Below are 16,602 nucleotides of genomic sequence, written 5' to 3' on the forward strand. Positions count from 1 at the left end.
CCGCTCCCCGCTCACTTCCTTAGCAACACGCTCCCGCCCCTCCACACAAGGCCCGGTACCACAGCTCCGAGCAGCGGATAAACCCGGAGAAAGGAGGTGAGTGCCATTCAAGTGAGTACAAAACCGAGATTTTATTATCATTACAAAAATAACACGTTTGTTATAAAACAGCCCCGTGGCCCAGAGGTTGGGAATGAGCACCTCAGTGTCCCTGCAGCACTTTGGGTTTATCTCTTCTCTTATCTTCCTCTCACACCAGGCTCTCATGTGAAGCCGAGCCCTGGGAATCCCATCCTTTGGCTGGTGCTAAGGAAACACATTGGCCAAATTGGGGTTACAACAGGTGACCAGCACTGAGCTGCACCGGGCTGAATGGATTTCCTTGTATGCCCACGTTTTCTTGTTGCTGTTTGTTCCCAGTTTGCCATGCTGGGAATGAGCCCTACAGCCAGGAATTGTGCTGTCAGAGGGACTATCTTCACAAAGTATAAAAATCCATTAATAAAGACTCAGGGAAGATTTACACCGACCCACAGGGCAGCTACTTCGGAGCTTCTGACCTAAAAACAGTTTTGCTTCTATCACATACCTCCACCTTTTACCAACAGCTACAAAGCCCTACGTCTCCAACCTCTGCCTGGCTGGGAGAGATTTCCCATCTGCGTCCAGTGAAAGGACAACAGCCACATGTAAACACAGCATCACTGAGATCACTGCGCCCCACAAAGGCTCCTCACCGCACTGCTGTAAGTGGGTATTGCATCTCTTAACAGGGAATGGAAAAGGAGGTACTGAGGTGATGTGAGTCCAGTTAGTGGCACTCAATAAAACCCAGACCTTATAATTTCCAGTTTTAAGCTTCATCCTGCACTCCTATACAGGGATCATGATATTCCTGAATATACCTTGCACTTTAAAAGAAACTTATGGTCAGTTGTGGACAATAAGAAGCTTAATGACATTTCCAGATACAATTAATAATGGGGGAGGGGAAAAAAAATGAAATTTGAGCAGCTTCTTCATAATCGTTGGCAAACCTCCCCAAAAAGAGGATGGAGAGCTATATAAACTACATCTTAAAAACTACATAGTTTACAGTTTCCCATAAACTACTTGGCTTCAAATTTCTTTTCTGTCTGGTATCACAGGAGTGAAGGCAGACAGAAGAGTGATGGTACAGAGTATCCAAGGGTTGGAAACACGCCTTGCATACAGAGCAGTCAACACCAGCAGGGTCCCTCACCAGGCTCAGAGCCCTGAGAACCATTGAGACTGTTCCTCTTTTGGTCAGAATTCATCCCGTAACCTTGGTGGGTGATCCATGCCAAAAAATGAGGAGGGTTTTCCATGTACATCACGCTCTCTTTTTACAAACGCGGTAAATGAAGAGACACAGTTCCCAATGAAGTGATCAGATTGGCCAAGAATATATAAATCGATCTGAGCCACCTCTGGCTGCAAGCTGACAACTTTGATCTGTGGAGAAAAAGAAGTAAATGAATCTAGACAACTATTATTACCACCCACATGTCTTAGCATTATAGTAGAAATAGGAATATACAATACAAACAAGTGGATTCTGCCCTAAGTTGCCCTATAATTCACCCATGACCAGACAAAGGTCACTTAGAAATAAACATGGCTCATCACATCTTGCATTTCTCCCTTAAAATCTACAGAATTAAGATGGGAGTCCAGAATGTATGAAGACAGGCTGAGGTTCTTAGAGTGGCAAGTTATCGGTGTTCATTTTAGCACAACATTCCAAATGCTTCAGGACACTTTGCCCCTCAGTCTCTGAAAGAAAAACCAGCACAACAACCTCTGCCCAATCTTTCCACTCACTCACTAGGCAGTTTGAATTGTATTTCAACAACAGGTTACTTTCATACCTTAGTGTATCTGTTGGAATTAGACCCTATTTCCCTGGAGATCTCTTACACAACTGTGGGAGCAACACACTTTTGCTGGACCATTTCTGGAAGACTTACCTTTCCTTGGAAGAACTGCTGTATTTCCTTTGTGTAGGGCTCAGAATCAGTAGCAATATAAACAGATTTGGCTTCTGTCTTTTTCACCCAGACCTTAAGAGCACGTTTAATCTCTTTGAGGTCTGGCAGGCACATGTCCATGGTAAGGGGCACAGCAGTACTGCGGTCATAGCCCACACACTGAGGTGAAGCCATGAAGTGAGATCCAGCTGTCCCATCCTTTAACATGTTACAAGCATTTTTCTGTTGAAAGAAGAGAAAATACGTTTGAATGAAAACAGCATAAGAAAACACTACTGAGTGTCTCATCACTGCCAGCAGCATTACAATCTGTCTGAAGGAGGGATCCAAGCAGCATTTCTAGCACTCAGACACTGTGAGCTGCTGAATGTAGATACAATCGGGCTCCAGAAGGGCACTTCCTATTCAAGGTTTATTTCCTGCTTAACGTTAGTCACCTCCACCTACAGCAATTGCATGGGTTACAGCAACAAGCCTTACAGAGGAACCATACCCAGTCTGAGCCGATCCTCAGGTGAATTCCTACATAGGGCCTAACCAGCAGAGAATGAATATAGGCTTCTCCTTTCTTCACCATTTCATCGGACCACACCATGTACTTATGGAGGGGCCGGTGCTCCTCTAAGACTGGAAACTGGGCTGGAGCTCCAGGTAAAGCAAGTACAGGGTGCTCAGATGGTGGAAACCTAAGGGGAAACAGACAGGAATACAAGAATATAGCAATTCTGTATGCATAATTATGCACAAAGAGCAGTGTAATTGAATTTGTGAAGGTCAGAATGGAAACTGTGAACACCCTGAGATACAAATTATCTCTTATATTAAATTTACACAGGATGAATCCTCATTGTTTTGCCACATGAACAGAACAGTGACATAAAACTCCAACACCTTATACCTGGTAACAAATGAAATAGTGCTATGTGACAGACAAAAGGACAGCAATGAGTTATAACCTAGCTTATGTCTTCATCCCAGACTAGAGCAATTATGTCACCCAGACATAAAGTCACCTGTGACTCTGTCAACACGAAGCAAGCAGCAAAACAGTTCATGACCAGCACAGCTCAGCAATCTATCAGCCCAAAAGAGCTCATATTTAATGCCCACAGGAAGAGCCTATTCAATGTATAATTTATGAAAAATAAGTATTCATGTTTTTAATATATTGCTACATAATCACTTCAATCTCTTCCCCAGATTACGGTGGCTCTACAAAGTGACTAGAAGAAGCCCCCACTTCTCCAGCTTCATTTTACCTTTGGATCCAATGGTCCCTGTACGCAGAACTGAAGGAGATCCCCTTGAAGAGCTCAGACTTATCAAAATCCACTTTGAACTGATCCCAGAATGGACCAAACGGGTTTCCATCCTGCAAAGGAGAGAGAAGCGTTTCCTCAGTACGTGCAAAGGGCAAAAAGGCAGATCTAACAAGGGCTGCAAAGTAAAGAATTCCTCTGTTACTGGAAGAACACAAAGTGATACAGCAGCCTGTGTGCCCATATTGGCTGCACAGGAAGAAGGTGAAACACTAAATAAAGTTATCAGAGAAGTAAGGCAAAGGTAACTGAATAGAAAAAGAATACCACTGTTCACAGACTTGCTTTTAAAGAGCCAGCTCTACAACTTATAGTTGAATAATTGTACTACATATGGGAACAGGCAAGGACCAGAAAAGAAGCTTTTTTGTTCTAAATCTCTTCTCTTTAGTATCATAACCAACTCTGAAGCGCCATATCTCACACTTCCAGCCTTCATGAACCCCATGCGTTGGCTGACAAAGAAAGGCAGGAAGGCACACAGTGAAAGGAAGGCGCACAGAGTGATTGGGGACTGACAGCTCCCATGTTTGCAAATGAACGACAACCAGCAGGAGGAAACAGCTCCTTTTGGAAGGATGCAATGTCCAGGTATGCTGTGGGGGTGCAGAAGGAGCTCACCTTCATGGGACAGGTGCTCTTGTCAGCACTCCTCTGTGCCGCAGCCTCAAAGCAATACGCCACCCTCCTGCCGGGCGGCCAGTGCTGCGGTGCCAGCTGCTCCATGAACTGTTCCAGGCTAAGCACACGGTGGTACTGCAGGATGGGCTCCAGCTTGAAGTACTCCTCATACGGGACGTGCAGCTGTAAGGCAAGGACAGCTTCACTCTGGGACCCCACAGAATGAGCCAGGTTGGAAGGGACCTCAAGGATCATGTAGTTCCAACCCCCCTGCCTGGCAGGGCCACCAAACATACACCTTTACTACATCAGGTTGCCCAGGAGACCCCATAGATCCCCATAGAGACCCCATAGATCCCCATAGAGACCCCATAAATCCCCACAGAGACCCCATAGGCCCTATAGATCCCCATAGAGACTCAATAGACCCCATAGATCCCCACAGAGACCCCACAGGCCCCAGAGATCCCCATAGAGACCCCATATGCCCCATAGAGACCCCAGAGATCCCCATAGAGACCCCATAGATCCGGTTGCCCATGGCCCCGTCCAACCCCTGGCCCCCCATCACTGCCCGCCCCCATCCCGGCTCACGTTGGTGTACGGCGGCCGGTGGTGCCGGTACTCGATCCATGGCGGCACGGCCAACGTCCGGTTGAGGGCTCGTGCGAAGGCCAGAGCGCCCAGGAAGTGCTCGGCCTGGTTCCCGAAGCGGCCTGAGGAAGGGAAGGAAGGGAGAGCAGGCCTCAGCCTCACCGGGACCACGGCAGCGGGCCCAGCGGCGGTAGGAGGGCCTCACCCATGCACGGGCAGTACAGCAGGTAGCCGGCTGTGTCCCAGCTGCCCGCCGACGCCGTTACCGTCGCAATGAGGAGCGCGGCCATGGCAGCCATGGCGGCCATGGCGGGATGCTGCCCCGTCCCGTCATGCCCCGCGCGCTCTAACCGGAAGCGACCGCCACCGGGCCGGAAGTGGGGCTCGTGACGTCACTCCCACAATGCCCCGCACAATGGGGCCGCCGCGGCCTGGGCCGGAGCCGAGCCTGGCGGGACCCGGGGGAACGGGGTGAGTGTGGGCAGAGGAACCGGCTTATGGCGGCGGCGATAGGGCCGAGGCCTTGTTAGTCCTCAGAGACACGGACGTGAGTGGGGTAGGGGGGGTCGTAGGCCCGGCCCTCCTCCCGTCAGCGCTGCGCCATGGAAACGGGGAGGGGGCCTGCAATAGGGCGGGGGGTGCTCGGGGGGTCCGGCGGTGCCGCTGTTCCCCTATACCGGCTGTTGACGTTCCGTTTATCGGAGCTGGATGAGTGGAAATAGCGATTGTGGGGATACATCGCCACGGAGCCATTTTGAGTGTGGGGTTCCCCGCGGTTCGGAATGGGTTCGTCTTTTCTGTCCCCTGTATGCGCTGTCAGTGGGGAGATCGATGGGGATTCGGGGGGTGGAACGGCCCGAGGAGAGGGAAAAACACCCTGTGTGGCCAAAGGGGCTCTGAGAGGTGCTGCAGGTGTTATAGAGCCATAGAACCCTTTGATTTAGAACCGGTGATGGTTTAGATTGATGTTAGGGGGAAGTTCTTCACTAGGAGAGTGGTCAGGCCCTGGAACAGGCTGCACAGGGAGGTTGTGGATGCCCCGTCCTTGGAGGTGTTCAAGGCCAGGTTGGACGGGGCCCTGGGCAACCTGATCTATGGGGTCTATGGGGTCTCTATTGGGATCTATGGGGTCTCCTGGGCAACCTGATGTAGTAAAGGTGTATGTTTGGTGGCCCTGCCAGGCAGGGGGGTTGGAACTACATGATCCTTGAGGTCCCTTCCAACCCGGCTCATTCTGTGATTTGAAAGGGAGCCTTGTATACGTGCAAGGGGAACGTCCAAAGTGCAGCCGGGGTCAGGCAGAGAGGTGAGGCTGAGGTTGGAGCTTGAGTTATGCTTGCAAATTGTGGAGCAACCAGAGTTGTTTACTGCAAGGAAATAAGGGTTGGCATGGGATCACAGTGCCGTTTGTATTGGATGTGTGGCTGTAAGCAGAGGGGCAGAGCAGCTCTGTGTGTGTGAGGCGTGAGAAAGTGGTTTTCACACCTGCCTGTAGTGTTGGCAAAGCTGGTACTGAAGGACTGCAGCCAGGTCAACGATACTGACGTGAGAACCAAGTTGGAAAACGACAGAGGATACACAAAAATCAAACCAACAGTGTGAGGTCTGGCAGTAGCACTTTGCTGGGGCTGAACTCGGTTAGAATGCTATAATGGGGCTGGGGGTGGCTTTGTTTCAGTATGAGGAGCAATGCTGCAGTGTTATGGTCACTGTATTGTGGGGGAAGGATGGAGCCTGTGCCCCTGTGCCAGGCAGGTGCCACCTCTGCCAGGAGCTGCTCTGAGCTCCAGCTCCAGGCTGATGCTGAGCTTCCATCAGGATTGTAGTTCTCTGTTGTCTTTCTGGTGCATTGTACATGACCAAACCCCCTAGAAAAGAGAAACTGCAGCTACCCAACATGGGACTCGTCAGGCATGGCCATTGTCCTGGCCTCCCTACTTCTGCCATCTGCTGCAGTGGGACTGACACAGCTCAGCCTGATCCAGACTCCTCTTAGTTTTTCCTATTATTTTACACAGGTCCCACTCCTGTGCCACTGGAAGGCTGTCCAGGTGCAGAAGCTGTGCAGCAGTGCTATATGGCACAACCACTTTTTGAGGTGTAATGAGTGGAAAAAACTGTCAAAGCAGGCAAAGGATTTTATGCCAGGGACTTTCTTAAATTTACACAAAGCTGACGCAGGTAGTAATGAAATATGCCATGTGAGCTGACAGCTTGTGGGAGTCCAGTCCTCATGTGGACGTCTTTCGTTGAACCTGACAACTTCTCAACCTCTGTACAACTGAAACATAGGAAAGATTCACCTGGTGGTGGCAGTTCTCTGTACTCATCCTATCGGAGATTTCAGGAGCTGCATAGGCTACAATTAATTTGTATGGATAAAAAGTTTCTTCAGTGCTGGTACCGAAGCTGTGTGCTGAAAGATACTCAGAAGAAGTGGAGGTGAAGTGTTTCTGCTCTGTGGTGACTGTTTCCCTAGTGGATACAGCATTAGAATCAATTGTGAGCACATTGGAAACACACTTTGAATACAAAATAGTTTTCTAGCCAAGCATGAGCTACGTTGTTAACCTTCAGAAGATCTGTGTCGCTATGTTTCTGCTGTTACTATTAGATGAACCAAGTTGCAACTGAGTTCACTGAGAGCGTGGAAGCCCCTCGTTTTGTTCTGTTTTTCTTATTCTGCAGCTGTCAGGGTGTTTTATGGCGTGACTTTAGAATTAGAATCAGAAACAAACTCAAACAGGCAGAGTCCTTTTGTCTTGCTAAAACCTCACTATTCTAAAGACAAGTTAATGAAATTTTACAGTAATCAATTTCAGAGATTATTGTGACTTAACTTGTGTCTATTTGGGTTTCTGCTCTGAGAGCAATAAATAGCTCGTGTGCCTTACTATTAAAGACAGCACTGTTCAACTTTTGTCTTCATTCAGGTAGCTCTGAAACCAGCACAGATGGCTGAGCTTGTTCAGAGGGAAAGAAGTAAATACCTGAAGAAAATGACCGAGGCTCTTGGAATGTGTGTGCAGCTCTGACACAGGAGGTAGAAAGCATTTATCTTTTCCAGCACCCATCCCATAAGAGGTGAAATATTTGTAGTCTCAGACACCCATGAATCAAGACCGCCCTGAAACACAGGATTTGTGCAGCTTGAAGGGTAGGAGCAGCTGTCATATCACACTGGCTTATATCGAAATAATACTTCAGCAATTCCCGTCCCTTTTTTTTTTAATTGTGCTCTGCCTGTGTAGGTTCTACTTGCACAAAGCTGAATTCCATTCTTAACAGACATTTCCAATCCTCATGCTTAGTGACACATTGTCTTAGAGTCATCCCATTTCCCGGTGTTTTCCACCCCGTGGGAGACACTCATGGTGTTGTGATTGATTGTGTAGCTACCGTTATTGTTATTTCAGCTATTTATAACGTTCACTGGTGCACTTTCTTAGTGGGGGTTGGTTAGTTCCCTCACAGTTGCACATCCTGCCCACAACTGGCACTCACGCTGATGTACGGGCAGGAAGTTCCTCCTTCTGAAGCAATCATGGAGTAAGAAAGAGCTTGAGGGTTTGATGCTATTTTAAGAAGAGTTTCTTAGGCAGCTAAATTCAGTGAAAGAGATCTTTTCTGAGGTTTTTATTCCAGCTAACTGCTTACTGGTATAGGTGCTGGTAGAACAAAACAGAAACGCAGCGCTCTACTGACGAGACAAACACAACCGAAGAACAACAGAAAGGGTAATTCAGTGAGGGAAAATTTACCCTACGATAGAAAACAGAAAGCACAGTGACTAATAGCACTCTCAGAAGTTGCATTTTCTGTCTTCCTGAAAAAGGTGTGATGTTGCTGGTAGTAGCAAGTTTTCTTCCACAGCCTGGTTAACCCATGTGTGGTGTGGTTGGTTTGCTTGGAGATGGTCTTACTAGTGCAACAGGCTGGTAGGATGAAAAACAATATATACATACCTTGGGTCCTTAGGGAGGTTTTAGAAAGGAATTCCATGTGAGCAGAGGTCAAGAGGAAGGGAAAACAGACTACAAAGAACATAGAAATAGATGAGAAGAAATCCACAAAAGATCTGGGAAAGGTGGGGGTATTTAGAGGCACAGGGAGACACCCACTTATTTCAGGACAGAACGCATGCAGCAAGTAACACTGGCTGTTGGTAGTTGCAAAAACATTATTCATAGAAGCTTAAGGTGATTTTATTCAGGGAAGTGAAATAAGGGCTAAGGGGGAAAAGAACCACATGCATTCTGGAGATGTGAGTTTCCCAAGTCTGTGAACATGCAGCACGAGTGTCTTCACATGTTTACTGTGCTTGTTGAATGCTCACCTGTGTTTGTGTGCTCAGGTGGAAGATGCAGAGCCTTAATACCAACTCTTCTGTGATTCCAGATGATGACATTTTGCTGTTAAAGCAGTTTGGTCACTGAGGGTTCCAACGGAAACTGCACCCAGACAACATCACAGGGAGACATCTGCAGGCTCAAGTTATGCTTGACATGGCCACGTCGTACTAGGCCTGCCATGACGGCATTTTTTCCCAGTGTTCCCAACTGGATTCAAGATGCAAAGCAGGAGGAGGATGAGACAGGCTGGAAATTAGTTCCCAGGCCAAGAGGTGAAGAGACTGAAAGTCAGGGAAAATGCCAATGTGAAATATCAGAGACCTCCTTCACTAATGTGGACAAGCTGAGAACTCACACACTTTCTCATACTGAGCAGAAACCGTACAACTGCCCCCAGCTGCACTGTGGCAAAGCCTTTGCTTCTAAGTACAAGTTGTATAGGTAGGTAACTGCTGAGTGCCTCTGCAGAACAGTGCTCCTCTACCAGAAGAGAGGGGAAAACCCCTCCATCGTGTTTTTTTTTTATTGAATTTCTGAGAAGGTGGAGGAGGGGGAATGCCCTTGTTACCTTGCAAAGCAGCTGAGTCCCAGACATTACCATACTTGGCATCTCTTCTGGCACCTTGCAGAGTACTTCAGATAATAGTTTATCCTGAGCTCAAGATGTTTTCTCTTTTACTAAGGAGGAATTTGAGGCAAAAAGTGAGGTTCACAGATTAAAAAACAAAATGATAATTAAAGATTGCATTCATATTTGTTAAGCCCTATCTTTGTAACTTTAGTCACAGAAATATTTCTATGGCACTATTGCTCCAGCATGAAGAAGTAGAGCTCCCATTTATGCACTGGAATAGTAGATAGAACAATTAAAGTTCCACTAGGAACTTGAAGATTAGATGAACCACGGTGTCAGACAGTATAAGATACTAAGATAAAAATCAGCCCATATTAGCTGTCAACAGACAGCGACACAGTCTGATGCTTCCTGATGAAATGAAACCAACTCATCAGCAAACAAGCACTTCTTGTCATAAATTTTCGTTGTCATTTCCCCCTTTGATAGCCTCAACGTAAAGAACAGGAACTGAGTAGGCAACTGAAGTGTTTGTCTGCAGAGTTGATGCCTTCTAGGGAGGACAGGTACTGCTGGGACAGCCTAATTAACTGGTGCTTGAAATGCTGTGTTTCTGTGCCTACTGCCCAGGCTGCCAGTTCTGCATCGGTTAGTAGAGTTAAAACGCCAGCTGGGATTTTTATGGAATAAAGCATAGAACATGTGGAACACTTTGAAAAAGTAGCACATGTTCTCTTAGGGGTTGGACACTAGTCTAAACTTTCCCGCTTTTCTCCCAAAAGGCATATGGCCACTCACTCTGCTCAGAAGCCTCATCAGTGTATGTACTGTGAGAAGATGTTCCACCGGAAAGATCACCTTCGCAACCACCTGCAGACCCACGATCCCAACAAGGAGGCCCTCCACTGTCCTGAGTGTGGCAAGAACTACAACACAAAGCTCGGCTTCAGGCGACATCTGGCCATGCACGCTGCCGCCAGCGGCGATCTCAGCTGCAAGGTGTGCCTCCAGACGTTTGAAAGTACCCAAGTCCTGCTGGAGCACCTCAAAGCTCATTCTAGACGAGCTTCTGGTGGAGCAAAGGAAAAGAAGCATCCGTGTGACCACTGCGACAGACGTTTCTACACCCGGAAGGATGTACGGAGACACTTGGTAGTGCACACAGGGCGGAAGGACTTCCTGTGCCAGTACTGTGCTCAGAGGTTTGGGCGGAAGGATCATCTGACCAGGCACATGAAGAAAAGCCACTCCCAGGAACTGCTGAAGATTAAGACAGAACCAGTTGACATGCTGGGTCTTCTAAGCTGCAGCTCATCTGTAGCGGTAAAAGAAGAGCTGAGTCCCGTCCTGTGTATGGCATCCAGAGACATGATAGGTGGTAAGAGCTTCCCTGGCATGTTGCCTGTGGGCATGTACAGTACGCATCTCCAAACCATGCCAAGCTCAGGGATGCCCCATTCTTTGGTTCCCAATTCTCTTCCAATGGGAATGAGTTATCCTCTGGAATCGTCTTCTCCTATCTCTTCCCCACCACAACCTCCTCCAAAGTATCAGCTTGGATCTACCTCATATTTGCCTGAGAAACTACCCAAAGTAGAGGTGGACAGCTTTTTGTCAGACTTCCCTGGCAGCCTGTCTCTCTCGTCTGGTGAGCCTCAGTCCTCTTCGCCTCAGCCACCTCCTCTGGATGAGGCTTTGCTTTCCAAGAGCCCTGCTAACCTTTCAGAGGCTCTCTGTGCTGCTAACATGGACTTTTCTCATCTTCTTGGCTTCCTCCCCCTAAATCTTCCTCCTTGCAATCCACCTGTATCTTCAGGGGGATTGGTCATGGGCTACTCACAGGGGGAGACACAGCCACTGCTTTCCACTTTGCAACATCAACCTCAAGAATCTCCTGGAACCGGGGCCTCACTGAACTTTGGGCCCCTTCACTCGCTGCCCCCCGTCTTCACCTCAAGCTTGAGCACAACCACGCTGCCACGTTTCCACCAGGCATTCCAATAAGCTGAACATAGCACTGGAGAACAGCTCTTTCAGTCACCCTTCTGTGGAGAGCCTTAAAAACGCACAACTCTTACTTCCCTTTGGGGTCTGAAAGCTTTGCAAAGCTGATTCAGACAGGAGGTTTCTGATCTCTGGCAGGAGCACTTGTAAGACTTAAACAGCAGAAATTTCCATGCCAGTCTCAGTCCTGTACAGAGAAAAGTTTTCATCAAATAGACTGGATATATTTTATCTAATTTTTAAATCTGTGAATCAGGAGCCACACTTAGCACTGACCTTCCCTGAGATCCTGGATCTATGTTCCTCTTTGGGAAGGGACTGTCCCTGAGAAGGAGTGGAGACTTTCATCTCGGGCGAAACGTTTGAAGAGTCCAGCTTCCATTTCATGTTATCACACTGCTCTTCTGGCAAAGCAGCTAATACCTTCACATGGAGAAGGAGAAGTCAGGATACCCACTCTGTATGAAGCCAGCGGGGAAGAAGCTGTTCTTCCCCACTACCTCTCATCCTCTCACCCAATGCAGCTTACTCCACCGAATACAGATGACTCCACATCAGTGTTAAACAAAAGACCGTTTACATACAGAGTTCAGACAGGTCACCTCATTCTTCTTGGCGGAGCCTTTAGGTTAAACTCAATACAGTGAACATTGTTTACACAACACAGTTCTGTTTCCACCGTTACAAAAATAGGAGACACCAGAATACACTGGCCTTATATCTGGTGTAGCTAGAACACTGTTTACATGACGAAGTCAGGTTGCACTGATTTCTCTTCACTTATCACATTTTTCCCCCATGGGGAAATGCATTGCTTTTTGGACCACTTCAGCCTCTGCCACTGTAGGCAGCAGCTTCCTGCATATTTTCTCTGACTATCCACGTGTCAAGGGGATGGAGCAGCTTGCAGAACTTAGCTTATGTTTGTGGTGTACGTATAGAGCCCTTTTAAATATCTCCTACAGGCAAACAGATTGTACATCTATTTTGGAAACCAAAGCATGAGAAAAGGCTGGGCTACGAGGTAGGGGCCAGCAGCTTCAAGTCTTGTCCTACCGGGCAGGGAAGAGAACAAGCTTCAAGCCCCTAGGTTTGCTTTGTTTTTATGAACCACAACCATTCAGCGAGGTCAGTACCTTTTGGCTTACTCATGAAGCAGTCTCAAGAGATGCATGTTTGTTATTTTTTCAACCTGTCCTAGCGTGAAGACATCTAGGAATTGGGAGGAAAATTTGGTCCCAGCTTCATTTACACCCGTCACTGTATTTGAAGCACTTTTCCCAACACTAAGTTCTAACAAATGCTGAAGGCTTAGGCCTGCAATCACTGTTTAACTTAGAATTTGGTCCCACTGGCCTTTATGTTCTCTGCTTAAGCCTTGCCTCTAGAAATCTAGTCCTGTTTCCTCCGCTCCCAGTCCTACCTCCCAAATCCTTCGCTACCTACTGAGCTGGAGGGCTGTGCAGCCAAGCATCAGCAAGCTGCTGGGTGTCATTAGCATCTGTATAGTCCCCTGCTCTCACTTTCCTGGGCACCGGCATTGAAGGATGTAACACATGGATGTCATTCTCGCTGGATGTTAGTACCTGTTTCTGGTTACAGACACATGGATCTTCATACCTCAGTATGCAGGAACCACTGTAGGCCAATATCAGCCAGGAAATCTGTCAGTATGGTTCTCTATAAATCTAGGAAATGCAAAATCTACCTCTACTCTGTTAGCTCTTTCAGTAAAGCCACATACCGTCCTTGCTCACCTCCCCAGAGCATCCATTTCAGTCAACGCACGTTACCTTTTGCTGAGCCACCGATCCCACAGCCTGCCTGTGCTTATGGGCTTGTCCCCTTCCATTTTACTGAAGAATTTTATTTTTATTTTTAAATTTTAGTTTAGTAATTCTTCCCAGAATGACTTTGTAGTGATCCATTGATTCTCCAAAACATAGATCAGTTGTTTTAGGTTAGCCAGCAGTGCTGCAAATAATACTTCTGTATCAAAATGTAATATAAGATTTATTTACCTCGGCAATATCCTGTGGCAATGATCCCCCTGGGTTTAATGCAGTCCTTCCCTTTCTCCTCTGTAAAATGTTGCCTTTCCAAGTTCAATGAGTGCCTTCTTGTTCTCTATCACAGAAAAGGTAAATAGGGCATCGCAGCAGTCTTCTGTTTACCATCACTGAATACCTCAGCCCCATTTTCTATTGCTTTTCTCCTTGCAAATTAAAGAGTTTCACAGTGTTCCCAATGATATACAAGCCTTAACCCCGTCTTCAGTTTTAAGAGAAATAAATGGTCAGAACGCATCACTTACAGCAAGGGCTGTCAGATTTATGCAATGCCATTGCACACCTTCTTTCCTTTCTGGCCTTCTTGCTTTCTGCCTGCATTGTACTCCGAACAGATGTCATCACTGGAATTCTTTTAGCAGCTGTAGTGGAGCTCAGAGCCAGGCATCTTCCTCCTACCAGTAGTCTGTCAAAGAATAAATGGAACTCGTTTCACTATTAGTTGCACGTGTGGTTTGCTTTGCACAGCTCCTCCAGCAAGTGGACTTGCAATAACGTTTGTGAGTTAAATCAAACCTGACAGCAGCAAAGGGAGCACTTTTGCAGACAGCATGCTCAAGGCGATAGCAAGTGTTTGCACTGGAAGCCGGATTCAGTTTCTGTTCCACAACAGAGACTAGCACTTGTAAGGAGTTTGTCAGCCATTCTGAAATAACAGGCTGCTTCCATTTGGAATGCTAAGCACACAAACATGATTTCCTGAAGCAAATCAGTGGGCAACTTATAACTGATCTGTAAGAAAACAACTTCAGGCTTCTAAGATACACCACTTTGGAATCTAAACTCACTTGGAAGTGTCCACTGAACTACCAGAAAAGTCAGCAAACATCAGCTCAGACAAACCGGTGCTGTTTGTAGATAGGATGCAATGTTGAGTGTTGCAGCACAGCCTGCAAAATTGTCCTGTGTATGCACAGAGATCTGTGTGTGAGGGTACAGCATTCATTATGCTACTGGGGCTGGATATCACTGCAAGTCAGCCAGGACAGACAGATGGAGCCATCCTGGGAGGGACAAAATACTTTGATGGAAGAGTTTTTGAAGCTAATTTCAAAGAGGCTAAATGAATACAGGAGACAGCAAGCTCAGCTGAGTTTTTACACTGAGGTGTGACAGCAAAGCTCTTTATTGTAGGCACATTTGTATTAGAAAGGTGTCATCAGACTGAGCCCAAGGGAAGCAACTACAGTGAATAATTGGGCAGAAAGGCTTAGAAACGCTTGGAAGTGTGGCTAACTTGAAGGTTCAAGACTGTGCGGATAGCCAGTATATAGAGCATAAGTCCAGGAAATGACAGGACACAACCTAAGCAACATTTGTTGATCAGAATCTCCCTAAATTATCAAAAAGATGAGGATGTAACATCCCACTAAAACAAGGATGCCTTTTGCTCATGCCAGGTGAGCCCCATCCACAGCAACACTGGCACTCACCTTGCCAGTCCTTCCCAGGCTTACATTTCTGGAGCTGTGTGAGAGTCCAAAGAGCTTTTCCCTATGGAATTAAAGCTTGCTCAAAACCCATTTGTATGAAGGAACAAACGCATTAACTTGCAGTTATTTCCAGTGAGTTTCACTTGATAGAATACCTACATTTGTTGTTCTGACAGATCCCGCTCAGCTGGCTCACATCAGTGCCTGCTCTTGAGCCCTGCTGTTGAAAACGTCACTTGGATGGGAATCCCTCCTTCCCTTCTGGCAGATGGATGATCTCAGCTCTTTGTTCCTTAATTCCTTCCTTGCTGACAGGTGAACAGCAGCTGCTTGGGAGATTTCTTGCAGTTCACTGAAAATAAATACAAAAATCCCCATTCCCTTTCTGCGACATTGCTTCGCCTTTGCTGTCTGCAAAGAATCATCCCACAGAGGCAGTTTCTGCTTCTTACAGTTCAGATTTTTAAGAAGAAATCTTCAAAGACTCCCTCCCCATCACCGCTACCTTCTGGCTTCTCTCTAATCAGCTACTCAGGCTCACTCGATTCTCCCTTGGGTGCCTATTTCTCAGTTAATTACTTGAGCCCATTAAGATGCTCTGCCACTACAAAAGGCAAAGTGCACGAACCCAGGCAGAACAGCTCAAACAGAACCACTCCATTAAGACTTTCCAGGCTTCCATCTTTACCCAGAAGGTGCTGCTTTCTGTCACACTCAGCTCATTTGTACTGCTCCCTCAGCTGCCACGTGCTTGCCTCACAGATAAGCAGGCTGCTTAGGAGCCCTTCAACGTACCTCAAGCATTCTGGACCTGCATGTAGGAAGTCTTCTCCCAGGGCATTGCCCAGCAGACTGCCATTCCCACACCGAGCGCTCACCAGATGCTTCAGAAGCAGCTCAAATAGAATTCTTCTTGAATCTGGTTTTTCTGATGTCCATAACAGATCATGTTCTGCACATCTGCACCTGAGGTTTAGCTTTGATTTCCTATTGGAAGCATGATTTGCTTCTTACGTGCACAGGTAGTTTGCATGCTCTGCACTGTGTGCTCGTGGCTGAAGCCAGGTCTTCCCCAGTGCTTCCCACTAGTGCTCAAATCCAGCATGCACACCCAGTGACACCGGGGTACCTTCTGTGTACTGGGGGGTCACTGTGACAAGGCACTGCAAAAGAAAGTAATGTGGAATTTGGACTATTAGATACATCAGTTCTTCATTTTTAGTTAGGGAAATGATCCTCAGAAAACATCTTGTTAACACGCACCCCGCTTTAACTGTTACCTTCCCCTTCATTCTCACCATCTGCTTCACATATTCTGTCATTCTTTGGAACTACTATGCAAGTAGACAACCAGGTCTGATGGTGAATGTACCAAGACAACAAAGAGAAAGCTGTGCAAAAACCTAATGGACAGGGAGAGCTCAGCACAAGCCCAGGTCAACAGGCCCACACAGCCCATCCCTGTGTGACCAGAGCTGCTGCTCCCCAGCACCCCCTGCTCCGGGCTGGTGCACAATGCAGTACTGGTGGAAGCCAGTCCTGAGCTCACACCTCCTCCTCGCCCTACTGAGTGCCTGAGCCTTGGCTTTTTTTCGTGCTAGGGGTCCCTAATATCTAGCAACTA

General features: G+C 47.2%; 2 protein-coding genes across 4 annotated transcripts; one reads left to right on the forward strand and one right to left on the reverse strand.

Annotated features, from left to right (window-relative positions):
• Positions 1-112: 112 nt before the first annotated feature.
• On the reverse strand, positions 113-4,894 carry POFUT1 (protein O-fucosyltransferase 1). Its single transcript, XM_015881793.3, has 7 exons — positions 4,752-4,894; positions 4,547-4,668; positions 3,953-4,135; positions 3,272-3,384; positions 2,506-2,698; positions 1,992-2,234; positions 113-1,476 (listed from the first exon to the last, which is right to left on the reverse strand). Exons 1-7 carry the CDS (start codon positions 4,852-4,854, stop codon positions 1,288-1,290), a joined length of 1,146 nt encoding a protein of 381 aa, XP_015737279.2. The 5' UTR covers positions 4,855-4,894; the 3' UTR covers positions 113-1,287.
• A 62-nt stretch (positions 4,895-4,956) lies between these two features.
• Positions 4,957-13,986, forward strand: PLAGL2 (PLAG1 like zinc finger 2). 3 transcript variants are annotated; one of them, XM_015881789.3, is made up of 4 exons: positions 4,957-5,017; positions 7,480-7,703; positions 8,945-9,339; positions 10,255-13,986. In XM_015881789.3, exons 3-4 carry the CDS (start codon positions 9,077-9,079, stop codon positions 11,474-11,476), a joined length of 1,485 nt encoding a protein of 494 aa, XP_015737275.1. In that variant the 5' UTR covers positions 4,957-5,017; positions 7,480-7,703; positions 8,945-9,076; the 3' UTR covers positions 11,477-13,986. The 3 variants fall into 3 exon arrangements, with proteins under 3 accessions (XP_015737275.1, XP_015737274.1, XP_015737278.1); XM_015881788.3 differs by having other exon boundaries at positions 7,480-7,589; XM_015881792.3 differs by lacking the exon at positions 8,945-9,339 and having other exon boundaries at positions 7,480-7,589.
• The last annotated feature ends 2,616 nt before the right edge of the window (positions 13,987-16,602 follow it).

Source organism: Coturnix japonica, chromosome 19 (assembly GCF_054131305.1).
Source record: "Coturnix japonica strain WE chromosome 19, WE-NBRP24, whole genome shotgun sequence".
Taxonomy (NCBI): Eukaryota; Metazoa; Chordata; class Aves; order Galliformes; family Phasianidae; genus Coturnix; species Coturnix japonica.